This window comes from Solanum lycopersicum, chromosome 4 (assembly GCF_036512215.1).
Source record: "Solanum lycopersicum chromosome 4, SLM_r2.1".
NCBI lineage: Eukaryota > Viridiplantae > Streptophyta > Magnoliopsida > Solanales > Solanaceae > Solanum > Solanum lycopersicum.
The window spans coordinates 30521831-30542663 of record NC_090803.1 but is presented as its reverse complement, the minus strand read 5'-3'; the positions used below and the strand labels follow the sequence as shown (position 1 = coordinate 30542663).

The following is a 20833-nucleotide window of genomic DNA, read 5'->3' as shown; positions in this document are numbered from 1 at the left end:
TTCTGCACCAGCACCTCAGGCTCTAGAGGTACAACATACGGCTACTATGGCTCCCCGCATGGATGTTCCATTGGAAATAGGCACGTTTCCTCGTTTGACTACAGGGCCTATAATGACAAATGATCAACATGAACTTTTCAGTAAGTTCTCAAAATTGAAACCTCGAGTCTTCTAGGGTGTTGAATCTGGGATGCCTACGATTTTCTGGTCGACTGTCATGAGCTACTACACAAGATGGGTATAGTAGAACAGTTTGGTGTTGAGTTTGTGACTTATCAGTTTCAAGGGAACGCCAAAATATGGTGGCGGTCACACGTTGAGTGTCAGCCAACGGAGGCACCACCTATGACTTGGGCATCATTCTCTAGCTTGTTTATGGAGAAGTATATCCCCCGGACCTTGAGGGATAGGAAAAGAGATGAGATTTTGAGCCTAGAGCAAGGTAGGATGTCGGTCACTGCGTATGAGGCTAAGTTCCGTGCATTATCCCGTTATGCCACCCAACTATGTTTCAGTCCACAAGAGCGGATTCGCCGTTTTGTGAAGGGGTTGAGATCAGAGTTGCGGATTTCAGCCTTACAGGTAGCGGCTACAGCGAAATCTTTTCAAGAATTGGTAGACTTCGTGATAGAGGTAGAGGGAGTGAAGCCAGATGACTTCACCATGGCAACTACATCAAAAAGGTTTCGAAAGGGAGGTGAGTTTAATGGTTCTTACTCTAGAGGATAGGGTTTAGGAGGTTACTCAGTCCGACCAATTCAGTCTTCACTACAGACTGTAGTTGGGGGACCACCTCAGACCGGTCAACACTTCTCTGAAAGACCTATGCTTGAATCCAGAGAGTGTTATGGATGTGGGGAGACTGGGCACATTAGGAGAAATTGTCCGAAACAGAGTTACAGACCTCCAAATGTTAGAGGTAGAGGTGGTTATGGAAGAGGCCGTCATTCTGGAGGACGCGGTGGTCGAGGTAATGGTGGTCACCAAAACAACCGGGGTGATGGGAAAACTGGAGCCACTACATCACAACATGGTAGGGGCATTGGACAGACAGGTGAGAGGGCCCATTGTTATGCTTTCCCTGGGCGGTCTGAAGCGGAAACATCGGATGCTGTTATCACAGGTAATCTTTTAATTTGTGATTGCATGGCTTCTGTATTATTTGATCCAGGCTCCACATTTTCATATGTATCTTCCGCATTTGCTAATGATCTTAATTTACATTGTGAATTGCTTGACATACCTATTCGTGTTTCTACTCCGGTGGGTGAGTCCGTGATAGTTGAAAAAGTGTATAGGTCTTGTTTGGTGACTTTTGTGTGGAGCAATACTTATGTAGACTTTGTTATCTTAGAAATGGTTGATTTTGATGTAATTCTGGGTATGACTTGGCTTTCCCCAAATTTTGCAATCTTGGATTGCAATGCTAAAACTATGACGTTAGCCAAGCCAGGGAAAGATCCGTTAGTGTGGGAGGGTGACAACACTTCCAATCTGGTTTGTACTATCTCCTTTCTTCGTGCTAAGAAAATGGTTAGTAAGGGTTGTTTAGCGTTCTTGGCACACCTCCGAGATGATACTACCCAAGTACCTCCAATTGAGTCGGTTTCGATAGTTCGTGAGTTTTTAGATGTGTTTCCCGCAGAACTTCTTGGCATGCCACCGGATAGAGATATTGACTTCTGCATTGATCTTGAACCGGTTACTCGCCCCATTTCCATAACCCCTTATAGGATGTCTCCCGCGGAGTTAAGAGAGTTAAATGGGCCAACCTCAAGAGTTGTTAAGTAAAGGTTTCATTAGACCAAGTTCATCCCCTTGGGGTGCTCCGGATGTGCATAGACTACCGGCAGTTGAACAAGGTAACTATCAAGAACAAGTATCCCATTCCTCGCATTGATTACTTGTTCGATCAGTTACAAGGTGCTTGTGTCTTCTCTAAGATTGACTTGAGATCCGGTTATCATCAATTAAAAATACGGGCAACGGATGTGCCAAAGACTGCTTTTCAAACTAGGTATGGGCATTACGAATTTGTAGTAATGTCTTTTGGTCTTACGAATGCCCCTGCTGCTTTCATGAGCTTGATGAACGGGATATTTAAGCCATATCTGGATCTATTTGTGATCGTATTTATTGATGATATATTGGTATACTCAAAGAGCAAGAAGGAACATGAAGAGCATTTGAGAATGGTATTGGAAATGTTGAGGGAGAAAAAGCTTTATGCCAAATTCTCCAAGTGTGAATTTTGGCTAGATGCAGTGTCCTTCTTGGGGCATGTGGTTTCTAAGGATGGGGTGATGGTGGATCCTTCTAAGATTGAGACGGTAAAGAATTGGGTAAGACCTACTAATGTGTCAGAAATAAGGAGCTTTGTTGGTTTAGCCAGCTATTACCGTTGCTTTGTCAAGGGATTCTCTTCCATTGCTTCCCAATTGACGAACTTGACTAAACAGAATGTTCCATTTGTATGGTCGGACGAATGTGAGGAAAGCTTTCAGAAACTCAAGACCTTGTTGACTACTGCACCAATCCTTACCCTGCCAGTGGAAGGTAAGAATTTCATTGTCTATTGTGATGTATCCTATTCGGGTTTGGGTGCAGTGCTAATGCAAGAGAAGAACGTAATTGCTTATGCTTCAAGGCAATTAAAGGTGCACGAACGTAATTATCCGACCCATGATTTGGAATTGGCTGCGGTAGTGTTTGCCTTAAAGCAATGGAGACACTATCTATATGGGGTTAAGTGTGAATTATACACGGATCATCATAGCCTACAGTATGTCTTTACTCAAAAAGATTTGAATTTTAGACAGAGGAGATGGATGGAACTACTGAAGGACTATGACATCACTATCTTGTATCATCCGGGAAAGGCTAATGTTGTGGCAGACGCCTTAAGTCGAAAGGCAGGGAGCATGGGAAGTCTAGCTCACTTGCAAGTTTCTCGACGTCCATTGGCTAGAGAGGTTCAGACTCTAGCTAACGACCTTATGAGGTTAGAAGTAAATGAGAAGGGAGGATTTTTGACCAGCGTGGAGGCGAGATCTTCTTTTCTTGACAAGATCAAGGGGAAACAATTTGATGATGAGAAGCTAAGTCGAATTCGGGATAAAGTATTGCGAGGAGAGGCTAAAGAAGCACAAATCGACGAGGAAGGTGTTTTGAGAATCAAGGGAAGGGTATGTGTACCCCGCGTCGATGATTTGATCAACACTATTCTGACAGAGGCTCCTAGTTCAAGGTATTCTATACATCCTGGTGGAACCAAGATGTATCGTGACCTAAAGCAACACTTTTGGTGGAGTAGAATGAAACGTGATATTGTTGATTTTATTGCCAAATGTCCAAACTGTCAGCAAGTAAAGTATGAACACCAGAGGCCCGGAGGAACACTTCAGAGAATGCCCATTCCTGAATGGAAGTGGGAAAGGATTGTGTAATGGATTTCGTGGTTGGTCTTCCAAAGACAACTGGTAAGTATGACTCTATTTGGGTGATTGTTGATAGGTTAACTAAGTTTGCTCATTTCATTCCGGTCAAGGTGACTTACAATGCAGAGAAGTTAGCCAAAATCTATGTCTCAGAAATTGTTCGGTTGCATGGGGTTCCACTCTCCATCATATCAGATAGAGGTACGCAGTTTACTTCTAAGTTTTGGAAAACATTGCATGCGGAATTAGGTACTAGGTTGGACCTTAGTACTGCGTTCCATCCTCAGACCGATGGTCAGTCTGAGCGAACGATTCAAGTGTTGGAGGATATGCTTTGTGCATGTGTGATAGAATTTGGTGGTTATTGGGATAGCTTCTTACCCTTAGCAGAGTTCTCCTACAACAATAGCTATCACTCAAGCATTGATATGGCCCCATTCGAAGCATTGTATGGGAGGAGATGTAGGTCTCCTATTGGTTGGTTTGATGCATTTGAGGTTAGACCTTGGGGTACTGACCTTCTGAGAGAATTGTTAGATAAAGTGAAATCTATTCAAGAAAAGCTGTTAGCGGCGCAAAGTAGACAAAAGGAATATGCAGATCGAAAGGTTAGAGACTTGGAGTTCATGGAGGGTGAACAAGTCTTGTTGAAGGTTTCACCCATGAAAGGGGTGATGCATTTTGGTAAAAAGGGAAAATTAAGCCCAAGGTATAATGGTCCCTTTGAAATACTTAAGCGAGTAGGGGAGGTGGCTTATGAGTTAGCCTTGCCTCCAGGGCTGTCCGGAGTGCATCCGGTATTCCATGTGTCTATGTTGAAAAGATACCATGGGAATGGAAACTATATTATTCGTTGGGATTCAGTCTTGCTTGATGAAAATTTGACTTATGAGGAGGAGCTTGTTGTCATTCTAGATAGAGAAATTCGCAAGTTGAGATCAAGGGAGATTGCATCCATCAAAGTTCAATGGAAGAATCGACCAGTCGAAGAAGCCACTTGGGAGAAAGAGGCTGATATGCGAGAAAGATACCCACACCTGTTTACAGATTCAGGTAATCCTTCTCGCCCTTGTTTTCTTTCTTGTGATCGTTCGGGGACGAACGATGGGTAAATTGGTATCTATTGTAACGACCTGTTTAGTCGTTTTGAGCAGCAGATTTTATTTCTGGAAAAACAGGCTGAGACGACGGAATCCACGACGGACCGTCATGAGCACGACGGAAAGTCGAGGGGTCTCGTTTCAAAACACTTAGAAATTCTGAAAAATGGTACTGAAATCGACTCTCTGAACTTTGTAACGGGATGGCAGGACGGACCGTCACAGACTCTTCAGTAAATTTCAGTCTCTGAACACTGTGACGGAGCAGCAGGACGAGCCGACGCAGGCAACGGCCCGTCACAGGCTGCGTAATCCCAGGCGGAGTCGGATTTCTTTAATGTTTTAAGGGACATTTTTTACTATTCCGGCTTATAATTATAAAGTTAGTGGTTTAATATTAATAACTCAATTACTTGGGGGTTAAAAGAGGTAACCTTAAGTTAATTAGTGGGTTATAATTGCCATCTTTTGTTCTTAATTATATGCTAATTAGGGTAAAAGAAAGAGGGTTTGAATAAGAAAAGAAGAAAAGAACAGAAAGAGATAGAGGGGATCGAACGAGAAAGAGGAGAAACGAGAAAATGAAGAAGGCTTGGGAAATTGCTTGCTTGATCAAAATTCTTCGGTGGAGGTAGGTTATGGTTTTTATACTATTCGTAGTTAACTCATAATAGCGAATGATATGTGTTGGGTTGTATTGTAAAGTCTTCTATATGCTTAATTGTATGCTTGCATGAATGTGATTATATAATTGTGATGAAATAAGCATGATGAAGCTATTGAATCCCAAATCTTGAAAATCTCTTGTTATTGATGATGCCTTGGTATAAAAGAAGGCTTGATGAACTAAAGCAATGAGATGATGATGCCTTGGTATAAGAGAAGGCTTGATGAATTAATAGAATGAGAATTAGGGGATCGGGTGTCACGAACCGACACGTAGAATTAGGGGATCGGGTATCACGAATCGACACGTAGAATTAGGGAATCGGGTGTCATGAATCGACAAGTAGAATTAGGGGATCGGGTGTCACGAACTGACACTTAGAATTAGGGGGATCGGGTGTCACGAACCAACACGTAGAATTAGGGGATCGGGTGTCACAAACTGACACGTAAAATTAGGGGATCGGGTGTCACGAATCGACACGTAGATTTAGGGGATCGGAGTGTCACGTACCGACACAAACGTGCCGTCGTCTTAAACTTCAAGTCTTCCTCTTCATGTCTTGATGCCTTGAAGTTCCGGCATGGACTAGCTTTTACTTGTTTTAGCTTTTTAGAATACTCTTAGTTTAGTAATTTGATCATAGATGTTCTTGTGGTGATGACTTCGAGATTTTGGGGATAATAATAATAGTTGTTGAGTTTTTAGAAGTTATTGAATTGGTTTTATTAATGAGTTTAAGTCTTCCGCATTACTTCTGTTGATATTATATTGAAATGTTAAGGTTTAGATTAGTTGGTTTGCTCACATAGGAGGGTAAGTGTGGGTACCAGTCACGACCCGATTTGGATCGTGACATAAATATTAACGTGGAATAAATAAAAATAATTGCATATCAAAAAAGCATGTTGGAGTCGATAAGAATCACACCCATTCATGGCTCTCCAACTAATCAGTTTAGTAACCAAGTGTAATCTATAAGTGGAGTTTGAAAAGGTAATAAGATGTTTGTAATCTTATTTCTAGTTTTGTGGAGTAGAGATACAAATGATGATCTTCAAGTCAAAATAAAAATTATTCGAGAAAGGAAATTACGAAAAGAAAAATAAAATTACAGTAAAATATCAACATAGAAGCAAAATGAAGGAACAAATAGTTAAAACACCTTGAAAACTAAGAAACTACATGTGATTAAAAAATCTTCCTACTAATAAGGGAGAGAAGATATAGGGCTATCCTCGGTCTCTCCCACATAACAAAATCTTCTTATTTATAATCATGCAGGGGCGGAGCTACAGCCATCAAAGGGTGGTCAGTTGAACACGTTTCGCGGGAAAATTACATCATATAGAGAGTTATATTCTGAATTTAAGTATAAATAATTAATGTTGAATAATATTGAGATTAGTTCTTTTGTGGCAGAGTAGTTAAGTGACTTCCTTTACACTCCTTGCACATGTTCGAGTCTCCAGGTACACAACATTTATTGTTTAGAGAGCAGAACATAACAAGTTTATTAATTATTAATATAACAATTTTAATAATATAAAGTAACATACATGAATACATTATTTTAATTTTGAGTATTTAGATATCATGTATTTCTAATTTTTATGTAGGATATAATGCACTTTAAAATGGTGAAAATAAAAAAACCAACATTTTACTTTAATATTTGCATTCATATCTGTTAACAACTTTGTTTAGAGAGAACACCACAACCTTACTCAACATTATTATATTCCTCGAGTTTATGAATTATTATTATAACAATTTTAATAATATAGAGTATCATATATAAATACATTATTTTAATTTTGAATATTTAGATATCATGTATTTCTAATTTTTATTTAGGATATAATGCACTTTGGAATGGTGAAAACAATAAAGCCAACATTTTACTTTAAATTGGCATTTATATATGTTAACAACTGTAAACTCAAACATAAAATCAATTCATGTGTTTTATATATTTTTTAAAATTCTTTTTCAATTGGTGTGATTTATGTATCGTAAAGCTATTTGTCCTATTAATATAAAGTCAGTGCATCAAAAAGAAAAAAAAATGATTGATTATATTTGATATTGACAAATGTTTAGATTGTTCATGGTAGAATTCCTAGATTAAAAAAATAACATTCAACTCAAAAAGAAAATTCTTGAATACACTTCATGGAAAATCTGGCTCAGCCACTGTTGTCATGTCCTCCAAGTTTCATCAAATAGAAGATTATTGATGACAAAATCCTAGGGATTATAATCATCAAAGCTGGAACCCAAATAGACTCCCATTTACGTACTTTGTGTCAGTTACATAACGACTGAAAAGATCGTGAATAGTTTGGTAATAATTGAGTTTTGGTCTTATATTATCCGATCGCAACATGCCGGGGCATACTTAAGAGTAGTGATTTTGTGTCATGGGACACTGCTTACTCTAACAAATTTACTAAATATGTAAACATGATTAAAAGAGAAAAACATATTAAAGAAATATATAGTATAAAGTGACAATCCTTAGTTACATATTGTATGTAGCTCGGTTGGTAATCCTTAGCTTTTTTAAAGGTTAGGTCGGGTAAAAACCTGGTTAACCTCATTTTAATACAAATTTTCTGTTTTCTCCCCCCTTCTTTCTCACTTTGGTATTACTTACCATTTTATATTATTTTTCCTTTCTCATTGTTAGTGTATATATGTATGTGTATATATATGTATATATATATATATATATATATACACGCATATATATATATAAATAAAAGGTGACACTGCTTACATAAAATTCTGCGTACACCATTGACAACTTCATATCTAGTCCACAATTTCGAAGTTAGTAAGGCCATTCCTGTGTTTCCAAACTTAAGTGTTCTCAATACAAGCTCCAGCAAAAATGCTATCACTACATCACAAATGAACTTTAGCGGCAATTAATTAGCAATTGCCTCTAAGTATGCATTTTTAGCAGGAAGTCACACTCTTTGTATATGTCCCTAAAGATTTTGGCGACATTGGATCTAATGACACTTAAACAGTGCTGGTAAAGACATTAGCACTCTTTTTAGTTTGTCTATTTATTATCGCTAAAAGTAATTTTTGTTGTAACGTATTCTACTTGTTCTAATGTCAATTTAAAAAATACTCAACGCCTACTGTTGTTGAATAAGATCTAACATGTCCTATAATATCTTATTTGTTGTCAGTTTACTTTTAGTTGTGAAATAACTATTTTTCCATTCCCCATAAAATTTTCATGCTTACTTTGTGGTTTGAAAATGATTACTGCGATCCCCGATGCTATCGGGTGTGCTTTTGGTAATTTAACCCCTTTTGAATTGGGAATTCTTGATAGGGTTGACTTCGGTCAACATTTTGAGTTTTAACCATTGGATGGGAATTACACCTTTTTCATCGCATCTGGAACACCGAGTTTAAGCTAGTCAAGTGGTTTGTAAGGTTTCTGAGGCCTTAGGTTGAGATTTGCACGTTTGGGTGAGAAGTTGAGTTTTAAGCCTTAAAAGTGGTCCGGGAAGGTAATTCCATATTTTGAACTCTTTTTGGAAAATCCAACGATTCCATTGGGTTTTGAATTTCAAGTTTAGTGGGGTAGCATATTTAGTTTATTTTTATCCAATCCCAAAAACTTCTTGATGCTCCATTCGGAGACTTTTTCTCAAGTTGGAAATGTTCGTTTTCTGTGTCACGGCACGACTCTACACTCTAGATGTGATTGGTACACGACAACCATTGCTGGTCCCAGGCAAACCCTCATTCTGGCTAACACAAGCGTAAGACTAACTCAATCATACAAAAACATAAAACTGAAATAAATGCGATAATTCAAATACTCAACTTTTTTTAAAAATATTGTGAACGATACTCAAAATAAATGTAGATACAACAACTCTTTAGTTCTATAGCAAGACCCAAAACATCTCAAAACTACTAACTATAAGATTAATGTGAAGTCCTACGAAATATCATGAAACTTACCAAAGCGGGCTGGAATATCACATGGCCTCAATGAAACGACTGTTGTTGACTCATAATACATGTAACTGCATCATGAAACGATGCAGGCCAGATAGCTCAATACGTGAAATATGCGAACATGCAAGGAAAATTCTACATCATAAATATAAGCTTAAACTTTTGAAAAAGAAACTCACTTACCTCTTCTCAACTCACTCAACTTAATCAAACATGGTTCAACTCAATAATATGATACCCAACTCTGTGAAACATAGTTCAACTCAATAATACGGTACTCAAATGAAGATAAAACAACAGTAGAAGATGTAATATTTGTAAATCTTTTAAAACAGTATAACAAAACTCAATATATTGAAGAACACAATAATAACTCAGGTTGTAAATAAGATAGAGTATAACTCTGTAGCAGATTCTCTAATGAACAACCATCAGTATGAGCTATGTGTTGATACATCGTCCAGCCCACACTGTCAAAATTGTCCTATAATTTTCTAGGTTATAGAACCTACTACGATGTGGATCCACTAGTCTATGCTATAAACATTAAGGAATCATTTAAAAAGTATGACCCTTTCTACCTAAGTTGGCTACATGGGTTATGCTGGTTGTGAGTTGTATGAACTCTTCCTGGTATCATTTATCAATATACTCACAAAATATATATACTAGCTCATATGTTTTAAAAACATAACTCTTTCTACGGTATGATATTATTACTAAAAAATATTTCTCTAAAAGAAATGGGATTCAAAACTGCTCATGAAAACTCTTTTGGGAAGCGTTGTTTCTGTTGTATTTTAAAAAAGGTGTGAATGGAAAATGAAGAGTTGCGAATTTTATGAAAAGTTGTGACTTTTATGAAATGTTGCGACTTTGATGAAAAGTTGTGACTTTTATGAAAAGTTGTAATTTTTATGAAAAGTTGTGACTTTTATGGAAAGTTGCGACTTTTATGAAAAGTGACGACCATTCTGAAAGATTCTGACTTTTCCAAAGGTTTGTGACCTTTCCGGTAAGGCACAATAAGAACCTTTTCGCACCACCCTTTGTGTTCTATAAATTGAGGGATTTCTTCTCATTTTAATATAGAATTCATTGATTTCTTCTTCAACTACTAAATGTAGTATTGTAAGTGTACTTTACTGCCGTTGTGTGGTTCGATGACACCGGAGTTTTTGGTATCTATACTCTGGTTATTGAGATCATTTTACCCTGGGAGGTCATATTCCAAATCAAACCTCGGATACTAGAGGGGAATAATTTCCTTAAGGGGACACTGTGAATTCAGTGGACTTGATATTTTTTCCTATTAAAATTTTTCAGATTCTGGTACGTGTTTTACAAACTTTAGATTTGTAAATTAATTTCAGTTCTTCTATTCTTTTGTTCTTTACTAGTTCATTAAACTTGGTAACTTCGTGTTTCTGCAAAGTTTGTTGGAATCAGTAAGATTCTTTAGACACATATTAAACAACAGTTCTTCTTAAAGAAAAATATTTCGTATATATTTTTTTTAAAAAAATCTGTTTCTGATTCTAGTTTCGCTACTACTTTTAATTTTCTAGATGTGAAAATGTTTTTAAACTTTGTTTTCTTACAAAGATATTCAAAGTTTTGTTCTAAGTTTGTCTGAATACAAGATGAACAACAATCTTAAGGAAATTATTATACTGTTAGTATTTTTTGTATTCTACTGATTGAGAAAATCTGATTATAGAAGTAGAATATAAATTCATTACTTCTCCAGAATTCGTTGCTTTGTTTAGCAAAGTCGAAATGAGAATGTAAACAGAAAATTTTTACGGTATTCCGTTTAAAGATTACCAGGTAATTTTCTTATTAAATTATCTATGGAGGAAAGTAGTTTCGAAGAGTTATCACCTTTGATTTTTTTTAATTATGTTTATCTTTGGAAAAAGATCTGCAAACCATATGTTGTGGAATGAATTTTACTTCGCAAAATATTATTTCTTTTAAAATTCTTTAGTTTGCAAAAATGAGAGATACATATTTTTGTTTCATAAAAAGTATGTCAAAATGTTATAGTTGGAAGACTATTTGATAAGAAAAACATTTCTATTTGATAAAGAATATGTGTTATTCTGTTTGGAGGGAAAAAAAAGACTTTTGTAGTTTTGTACTCCATGAGAAATGTTAGTGTGTCTGATTTTCGTAGACTAAAAACTTTTGTGGTTTTATACTCTGAATAAATTGGACTATGCAATTGGTTTGAAGAATATGAAAACTTCATATAATAAGTTAGTATTGTACTTTTGATTTACTATAAACTTCAATGTAATATAGACATAAATTGTACAATTTTTTTGTCCTTATTGTTAGTATTTAAACAAAGTGGTATGTGTATTCATGATAGAGGAATAATACCAATGACTTAGAATTTGTGATTTTGTCTCTATGGAATGAACTTCGACATTGTGTAAACATTGTCAAAGAGAATTGCAGCACTATAATTCTTTCGGAGAATAATGTTTCCAACATTAAAATATGTGGAAAAACTGTTTTTGAGATCACATTTGAAATGTGGGGATTATTTGCTTATGATTAGACTTGGTGTCTAATTAAACATTGGAGAAAAAAATATGAAATTCAATGATACTTTTGTATTATGTTATACCCACAAAATTCTTGAAGTATATTTGGTATTGTGGTTGTTGAGTTTCTCTATTACTACTACTAGTATATAGTGTGACTAGTATCAAACATCCAAATTATATATATACCTGTTCAAAAGAATTGTGTTCTTTTATGAAAAAAAATTACTTAAAATGTTGTGATTTTTCATAAAAAGATATGTCTATTATAATAAAAGTATTTGCATAGATATGAATATTGGTGAATAGTCATTTGTTATGTTTTTGTAGAAATAACAGTTGGACTATATTGTCTTTATTGAACCCGATGAAACTTTGTTCATAGGTAGTTCTATAACAATCACATTGAAAGTTATGGAAATGTCCTTCTGAAAAGGATATTTGAGAATCTAAACAATGTTTGTATCACACAAAATTGTAAGAAATAGGAACAAAATATTAGTGAGGAAAAAGCTATCTCGCGAAGAGCTTTTCAAACTCAATGTTTTTATTTGTTCTTACTTGCTTGAGTCAATGTTTGTGACATGAACACTTGGGGCATGTCAATTACAAAACCTTGTAAGAAAAACTGATCAACTTAGAAGTTTTGTCTAACTTCGAGTGCAATAAATAAAAATGTCAAGTTTTTGTGGAATCTAAGTATGTTGAGCATTCTAATAAATCTGTTGAAAGAAATTTTAATCCCTTAGAATTGATTTACTCTGACATTTATGATATGAAGTTAACACCATCTCATGGTGGGAAAAAGTATTTGTTACTTTTATTGAGAATTGCATTAGAAATGACTATGTCTATTTGCTAAATGGTAAGGATGAAGCAATAGAAATGTCTAGACAATGTAATATCGAAGTTGAAAATCAGTGTGGAAAAATATATAATAAGTGATAAGAATGGAGAGTATAAATCTCATTGTGCAGAAATATGTTTGGAAAGTGAAATATCAAACTACTGTCATGTTCACCTCAATCTAATGAAAAACCGAATGTTGAAAGAAATGATGGATGCATTATTTATAAGTTTGGGTTTGCACAAAACATGTATGGAGGAACTATCCTTACTACAAAAGGGATCAACAAAAGGTTTTGTCCTTTTAAAAAGAAAGCAATTTTGTTTGATCATAATACAATCTTTTTCTTATGAGAAATGGAAAGAAAGGAAATCCAACTTGAAATATTTCAAAGTGTGGGGGTATCTAGTCAAAGTCCAAGATCCTATTCCTAACAGAATTAAAATAGGACCTATGACTGTGGACTGTAAAATTAGACTTGAGTAGTCTAGAGAAGGATCTAAAAGGCCTAGGAAATGAAAAGGATAATATACTTAATAAAGAGATTCAGAGGCTTAGTAAAATGTTAAAGAACATTTACTTCCTTCGAATATGATTTTCTAACATTTTCTGTGTCTTCTGTAGACTCATCCTTTGGAAAGATGGTGTCAATAAACAATATTGAAAGTTAATTGATCTTCTTCAAGAAAATAAACCTTTGGGTTCAAAATGAATCTTTAAAAGGAAAAATAACAGTTGATGGAACTGTTGAAAAATATAAAGCAAGACTTTGTGTCAAAGGCTTTAGAAAAAAAAATTAAGATTTTGATCTTGTCGATATATATACTCGTTAGTAATTAGAGTTACATCCATTAAGATGCAAAAATTATTACTGTGGTAGATGACCTCTAAATTCATCAAATGAATGTAAAAAGAACTTTATTAAATGTAGAATTGGAGGAAGAAATTTACATGGAACAACCCGAAGGTTTTGTGCTACCTGGTAAATAAAAGAAAGTATGTGAACTTGTTAAGTCATATTATGGAAGCACCAAAACAATGACATAATTAAATCAAACCATGTTGGCAAATGGATTGAAGAATGATGGAAGTGATAAATGTGTTCACATTAAAATCATAAGGTCATTGTTTGTTTGTATATTGGTTATATGTTGATCATCAATAGAGACACTAATGACATAAATGCTACTAAATGTATGCTATAAAGCAAGTAGAATAAAAATTATTGGAGTTGCTAATGCGATCTTAGATATAAGAATTCGTAGAACTCCATAATGTTTAGCATTTTAATGGTCTCATTGCATTGAAAAGGTACTTAACTAGTTCAAATATTTGAATGTCAATATTGTCAAGTGTCCAATAAATGTGAGCTTTGAATTTCAAAAGAGTGAAAACAAAAGTGACTCACAATTAGATTGTTCTAGAGTTTTGGGAAGCATGATGTATATCATATAATGTGTGTGATCAGATATAGCCTTTGTTATTTTAAACTGAGTCGGTTCAAAAGTGATCCCTAATAAATTCATTAAATGACAATAAATAGAGTTTTGGAGTATTCAAAATAATACTTAAAACTATGTCTTGCATTATAACAATATCCAACAATATTGAAAGATATAGTGATGCAAATTGAATCATCGGAAGAATGAAGTAAAATTCACGAGTGGATATGTATTTACTATTGGTAGAGGAGCAGTCTCTTAGAAATATTTCAAAAGAGACATGCATTGCTAGCTCTACAATAATCTTTGAGCTAGTTGCTCTAGATAAGGTCAGTGAATAAGTTAAAAGACTCCGGAATTTCTTGATAGATATTCTATTTTGGCCCAAACCATTGGCATTAGTATGCATACACTTTCAGAGTCAAGATGCAATAGGTAGGGCATGGAGCATGACGTATAACGGAAAGTCTTGCCATATACGACATAGACATGATACTGTTAGAAAACTACTCTCTAGTGGAATTATCAGAATTGACTATGTAAAGTCAAAGGATAATGTGTCGGATCCACTTAAAAAAAGGCCTAACTAGAGAGAAAGTTAAAAGATCATCTAAGGGAATGAATTTACGGCTTAGGACAAGTCATCATGGTGATAACTCTATCTAGCAGACTAGAGATCCCAAGAGCTAGATTCAAGGAGAAAAACAAAGTTGTGAATGACGGTTCGACATTGTCAATAAACTCAATCCATTCTCATGATGAAGACAATGCTCAGGGACAAGGATACAATATTAAGGCTTGTTAATGAGTTAATAAAGCTTAATGGTTTTAATGATTTTCTAAGTTTGGCAGAGTTGACCAAATAGTGTATCTACGCGATAACACGGTTAGAAATCACCTATGTGAGTGTGAAGTGTAAGCCGCTTCAAAGAAGATTATTGTCAAAAGCCCATCTCTCTATACACTCGTGAAACTAGGAGGTTTTCATGGATAAAACGAACATAACCGTAAGAACCATAAATGGTAAAGGGTTAATTGTGTGACATATGGTTGTCTAGGTATACACAAAAGTTCGACGGTTCAAAGATATCGCATCTACCGATTGACCGAGTATATCCGACATATGTTCACTACGGAAAGTCCAAGGGGAAACGTACTTATCCAGATGCAATTAATTCTTGCTTGTAAAGTACACATACTTGTCTGTTTCTTTGTCTTCGAGTCATTCCCCATTCATGCGGGGGATTGTTGTATTTTAAAAAAGGTGTGAATGGAAAATGAAGAGTTGCGACTTTTATGAAAAGTTGTGACTTTTATGAAATGTTGCGACTTTGATGAAAAGTTGTGACTTTTATGAAAAGTTACAATTTTTATGAAAAGTTGTGACTTTTATGGAATGTTGTGACTTTTATGAAAGGTGACGACCATTCTGAAAGATTGTGACTTTTCCAAAGGTTTGTGACCTTTTCGGTAAGGCACAATAAGAACCTTTTCGCACAACCCTTTGTCTTCTATAAATTGAGGGATTACCTCTAATTTTAATATAGAATTCATTGACTTCTACTTCAACTACTAAATCTAGTATTCTAAGTGTACTTTACTGCCGTTGTGTGGTTCGTTGACACCAGAGTTTTTGGTATCTATACTATTGTGATTGAGATCATTTTACCCTGAGAGGTCATATTCCAAATCAAACCAAGGATACTAGAGGGGAATAATTTCCTTAAGGGGACACTCTGAATTCAGTGGACTTGATCTTTTTTCCTATTAAAATTTTTTCAATTCTGCTACGTGTTTTACAAACTTTAGATTTGTAAATTAATTTCAGTTCTTCTATTCTTTTGTTCTTCACTGGTTCATTAAACTTTGTAACTTCGTGTTTCTGCAAAGTTTGTTGGAATCAGTAAGATTCTTTAGACACATATTAAACAATAATTCTTCTTAAATAAAAATATTTTGTATATTTTTTTGAAAAAAATCTGTTTCTGATTCTAGTTTCGCTACTAGTTTTAATTTTCTAGATGTGAAAATGTTTTTAAACTTTGTTTCTTACAATGTTATTCAAAGTTTTGTTCTAAGTTTGTCTAGAATACAAGATGAACAACAGTTTCCTCTTTTCTTAAATGTAAAAACATTTACTCTTGGAAATACTTAGTTCCCATATATTCTTTTAAAGAAAATGAACTCATCTATACTTTTCCTCAAATACATATGTTCAAGTCTCAAAATAAGTTATATAAAGGTTTGCAAAAGACTTCTCAAAGTAGAATTCATGCCTAATTATGAGCATGAACTACTAAGCTCAAGGACCTTCATGGGTAATAAATAGTAGTCCTACGACTAGGAATATAATCTCAAAATTATTAGGAACTCAAGACTCAAGACTAAGAACTTGAAGATACTACTCCTCTCAAAGATACTCAATCTATGAAATTCATGCAGAATTTATGAATATCAACTACTCGACTCAAAGGTTAACATAATAATATGAAAGTCATGTATAGAAATCATCTCATTCTCATACGTACTTCCTCAAAACTTATCTCAAATCAATAATTGATCTTTAAGGATTCAAAAAATTGAACTTGAAGACTTTCTTGAACTCTACTCTTAACTCTTTCTGGAATTTTAATTATGATCATTCAACAGTTATGATTCATAATATGAATGATCTCGACGATAGCTTATAACCATGAATACATTGTCCTCACTTTCATGCTAATTTAATTAAGTATTGGAAATAAATTATTTGAAATTATAGAAGACTCCTCAAAAGATTTAAAGGGACTTTCTCAAAAGACTCGAAAAACTCTTAAAACTTGACTCTTAACTCCATCTTGAATTTTAATTATGGATTATGATTCAAGGTTATGATTCATGTTATAAATTATTTCTCAATGTTTAGAAGTAGTTTGGAGTGGTTAGAATCAATTGGGATTGAAGGAACCCTTTTAGAGAGTTCAAAGCGGTGGTTGATCTCGAAGGATTCACAATTTAACTCAAAGACTTTCTTGAACTCTATTATTAACTCTTTCCTGTATTTGAATTATGAATTCAAGGTTTGTAACTTGATATATAGGATATCTTAATAATAGTATGTAGGTTGGACAATAAAATTCATAAACTTTCATCTCAAGAATTCCTCAAAACCTTAACAATAAAGCCGTGAAATGAAACTTTAAGAACACTTATGACTTATAAAGAACTCATCAAGAATTTAACTTGATCAATACTATGATTGGTGTATGGTTGAACAAACCCAACACCATGGAAGGTTATGTTTCACCCAATTTTGACCTTCCACAATATAAATTAGTCATCAAGCTTCTTAAATTCCGAATGATTTGAATTAATTAATTTATAAAAATAAAATATTTTCCAAGTAATTTTAAAGTAATTTTGTCACTTTTAATGACATTGATAATTTTAGTAATAAATACGTATTTCTTGAATTCCAGGACCTAACCAATTTTCACCTCGAATCTTGAACAAAACTTTGGCCCAAATCAATTCTCGTAGTCCACTTTTCAATACAAAGAGGCCCATTAACCAATCTAATTAAGCATACATATATTTAGCCCATTAATACAATACACCCACAAGAACCCAGTATGCGATCCCAACCCTATATATTTTTTTCTTCGAACATGCCCAAATTCAACAGTCCAAAACAAAACCTAGAAAATCAGCGTACAACAACATTACCCATCGTGACCCCATCCCCCATCCGCAGAATTAGTAAAGGAAAAAGTACATCTGCGTTGTTGTCCCCTTTTAAGAACTTCCCATCCTCTCTCACTGTTACAAACATATTAAGTTTCGACCTTTTAACCTAAAATTGACTCGAATCTTTGATTATAAACTTCAGAAACCTCTTTCGTGTTTAAAGACAAGAAAAATAGTGGAGACAAGAGATTTTAATTTCTAAAAAAATGTTAATTTTTAATCAAGAGGACGAACTATTTTTGTATCGATTATCTTCTTGCGTTATAGTGGTGTAAAAGCTTCACGAGAAATGTAAAATACATTTCCAATCCTAATTTATATTACTTAATGTGTTTGTTTATGTTATCCATTTAAGTCTTGACTTTCTCTCTGTTAAGTCATTTTCTTTTTTTTCTTTTGTTTTGTTGTGGAGAAGGTATTTATAAATGTGTTATTTTTTTTATTTAAAAAAATTATCTCTAATTGCACTCTTAGAATTATATGTTTTGGTACTTTGTTTCAATATCTTAAAACTCAAACTGTAGTTGTGCACTCAATAGTTACTTCTTTGGTATCTCTTTAGTGTCATTTGTAATTCAATAAATTTTTATTTATTGCATGATTTGTCGTTTTAGTGAATAAGTCTTTTTTTTTGTTTTCGATAAGTGCAATAAAGTTTCATTAACACCGGATTCACTTTAAGAACTACTCTATAATCTACATGTTCATTGTCTTTAGTCTTAAATGTTTTTTATTGTGTATTCATATACTTTTTTAGGGTTTAAATCTATTCAAATATCGGCTTAGCTAGGTTATCAATATCTACCAAACCTAAGTTTTGCATTTTGTCGCTATTCAATACTCTGTTTATTTTTCCCCCTAAATAATCACATAAGCATTTTCTTGTTTTACATGACCTACAACATATAACATAAGTAGTTTCCTTTTGTTTCAATTCGAAGTATGATATGTTTGCTACATTTGTAAAAGTGAAATTATTGAAAGTAATATCAGGTATATGACGCGGTGGGCATTAATGATACTACATACATGTTCATTGTTGATACTTGTAAGTGATACTGCATACATGTTCTCTATTGATACTTGTAATAATTTGTAAGCGTCATGAATAAGTTATAGCACAATTATTTCTAGATGAATACATACATAATTATATACATGAATTGTTCAAAAACCTTCAATAATTCCTTTTACCTTTATTTTTGATACATTTGACATCAATGCAAGTCCATTTTGGACTTCATCCCTGCATTTTGTTGAGTTGAGATCATTATTGAGTCGGTCTTCATCAATTTTTGAGTGTTGGAAGCTGAGACATGCATTTGAAAGCTAAAGAATAGTTGTATACATGACGTATACAGTTGTATACTACTGATATATAGGTCCAAGTGCTGAAATATAGATCCAGAATATGTATTCAACAATATCAACTAGATCATAATTCAATATTTTGAAATTATTTATGCAAGAACCCATGGTAGAATCATGAAATTAAATAATATAACTTTAGAAAACATCTTGAGAGTTGGTCTCCTTGATAAAACAAGTTTCAAGGATCAAAACCCATACTTCAATTAAAATAATTATTCACTTTGATGAAGAATTTCCACTCAAAGTGTCACCTCCAATCTGTTCCTTGATTTGGACTTCAATGGAGACTTTGGGATTTCTTAAGGGATTTTAGGATTTTGATTTAGAAGAGTGAAGTCTTCAATGTGTTTAACACTTATATAATTGTTTAAAATACCCAAAAGACCCATAATAAACCTTCAAAACATCCATTTAGAAGTGGGGTAAATTTACATTTTCACCCCTAACTTGGCAGCAGCCTACGCAGAAAAACAGTGTTTACTAACGACTGCCCTCGACGGGGCGTCACCCCACTGACGGGACATTCTTGGCAACCATCAGTGAGATCAGAAACCTATCAAGGCTCCCCATCTCACCCAAGTCCAAGTCCCCATCGACGAAACCCATCGATGGGGCGTCGATAAGCCCACGAGCCGTTGACTACTCCGTCGTTTGGGGCCTGCCTGGGACAACCTTGTCAACAGGATTTAGGTCTTCCTCAAGGACCCTTGGATGGTCCTTGGGTGGAATTTAAAAGACTTTTACAACCCAAATACGATATTTTATGAGTTTAAAACCTCTTACATTAATTTCATAAAGACGAACATGTAATACTCGACAAAACATGTCTAGGCACACAAACTCACTTCAAGGCATATCTTTCGAACGTCATGGACTTTTCTCGACATTTGACCTCCAAACTTCTTGAAACTCAAAATACTACTTATACATGCTATAATACCTACTTTAAGGACCTTACAACCTCACGAATCACACATAAACATATAGAACCACATACGAGGCACATAGGTGACTTGGTCGTCGAACGTCTTAGTCGTCCCTATATATTTGACTTCCAAAAATACCTAATAATTTAGCTAATGCATCTATTTGTAACATTAATACAAATATGTTAGACTCAAGTAACCTAGGTCATTTTCGAGGTCTTACAATCTCCTCACTTGGACAACATTGTCGCCCAACGACACTAGCCACGATACGAAAACTTTCAAGATTGGTGATTCAACTAAAAATACATTACCAAAAACAAAATATCAACTTCACATATCCAAAAGATTTACAACACAACAAGAGACTAGAAAATAATTCTATAACTCATTATGCTATAAACTCACACTTTTTTTCAAATAGTAAAAACTCATTTTATATTTAATACCATACTTATATACATCAGTTCTAACAACAATACGACAATTTTAGACCTAAGAATCAAAAATCATTTATCACAAAATATTACAACAAACTTTTTTGCAATGTTACGGTGAATTTATTAAATTTCTCAAAAATCCAAATTTTAGGCAATTCATAACATAAACATTCTAATATTCAAAGTAATACCATATAAACATATCTTTCAACAAAATCGTGGCTTCCTAAAACACACAGTGCAAGAAGCTAATGAAATTTAATTTCAACCAAACTCCTAAACACCATGCACAAACAACAATTTCTAGGACTTCTATCCCATTAACAAAC

The 20833-nt window shown here is 34.3% G+C and overlaps 1 protein-coding gene across 1 annotated transcript; it reads left to right on the top strand.

Annotated features, from left to right (window-relative positions):
* Positions 1-1356: 1356 nt before the first annotated feature.
* Positions 1357-1791, top strand: LOC138348059 (uncharacterized). Its single transcript, XM_069296666.1, has one exon. It carries the CDS (start codon positions 1357-1359, stop codon positions 1789-1791), a length of 435 nt encoding a protein of 144 aa, XP_069152767.1.
* Positions 1792-20833: the final 19042 nt, after the last annotated feature.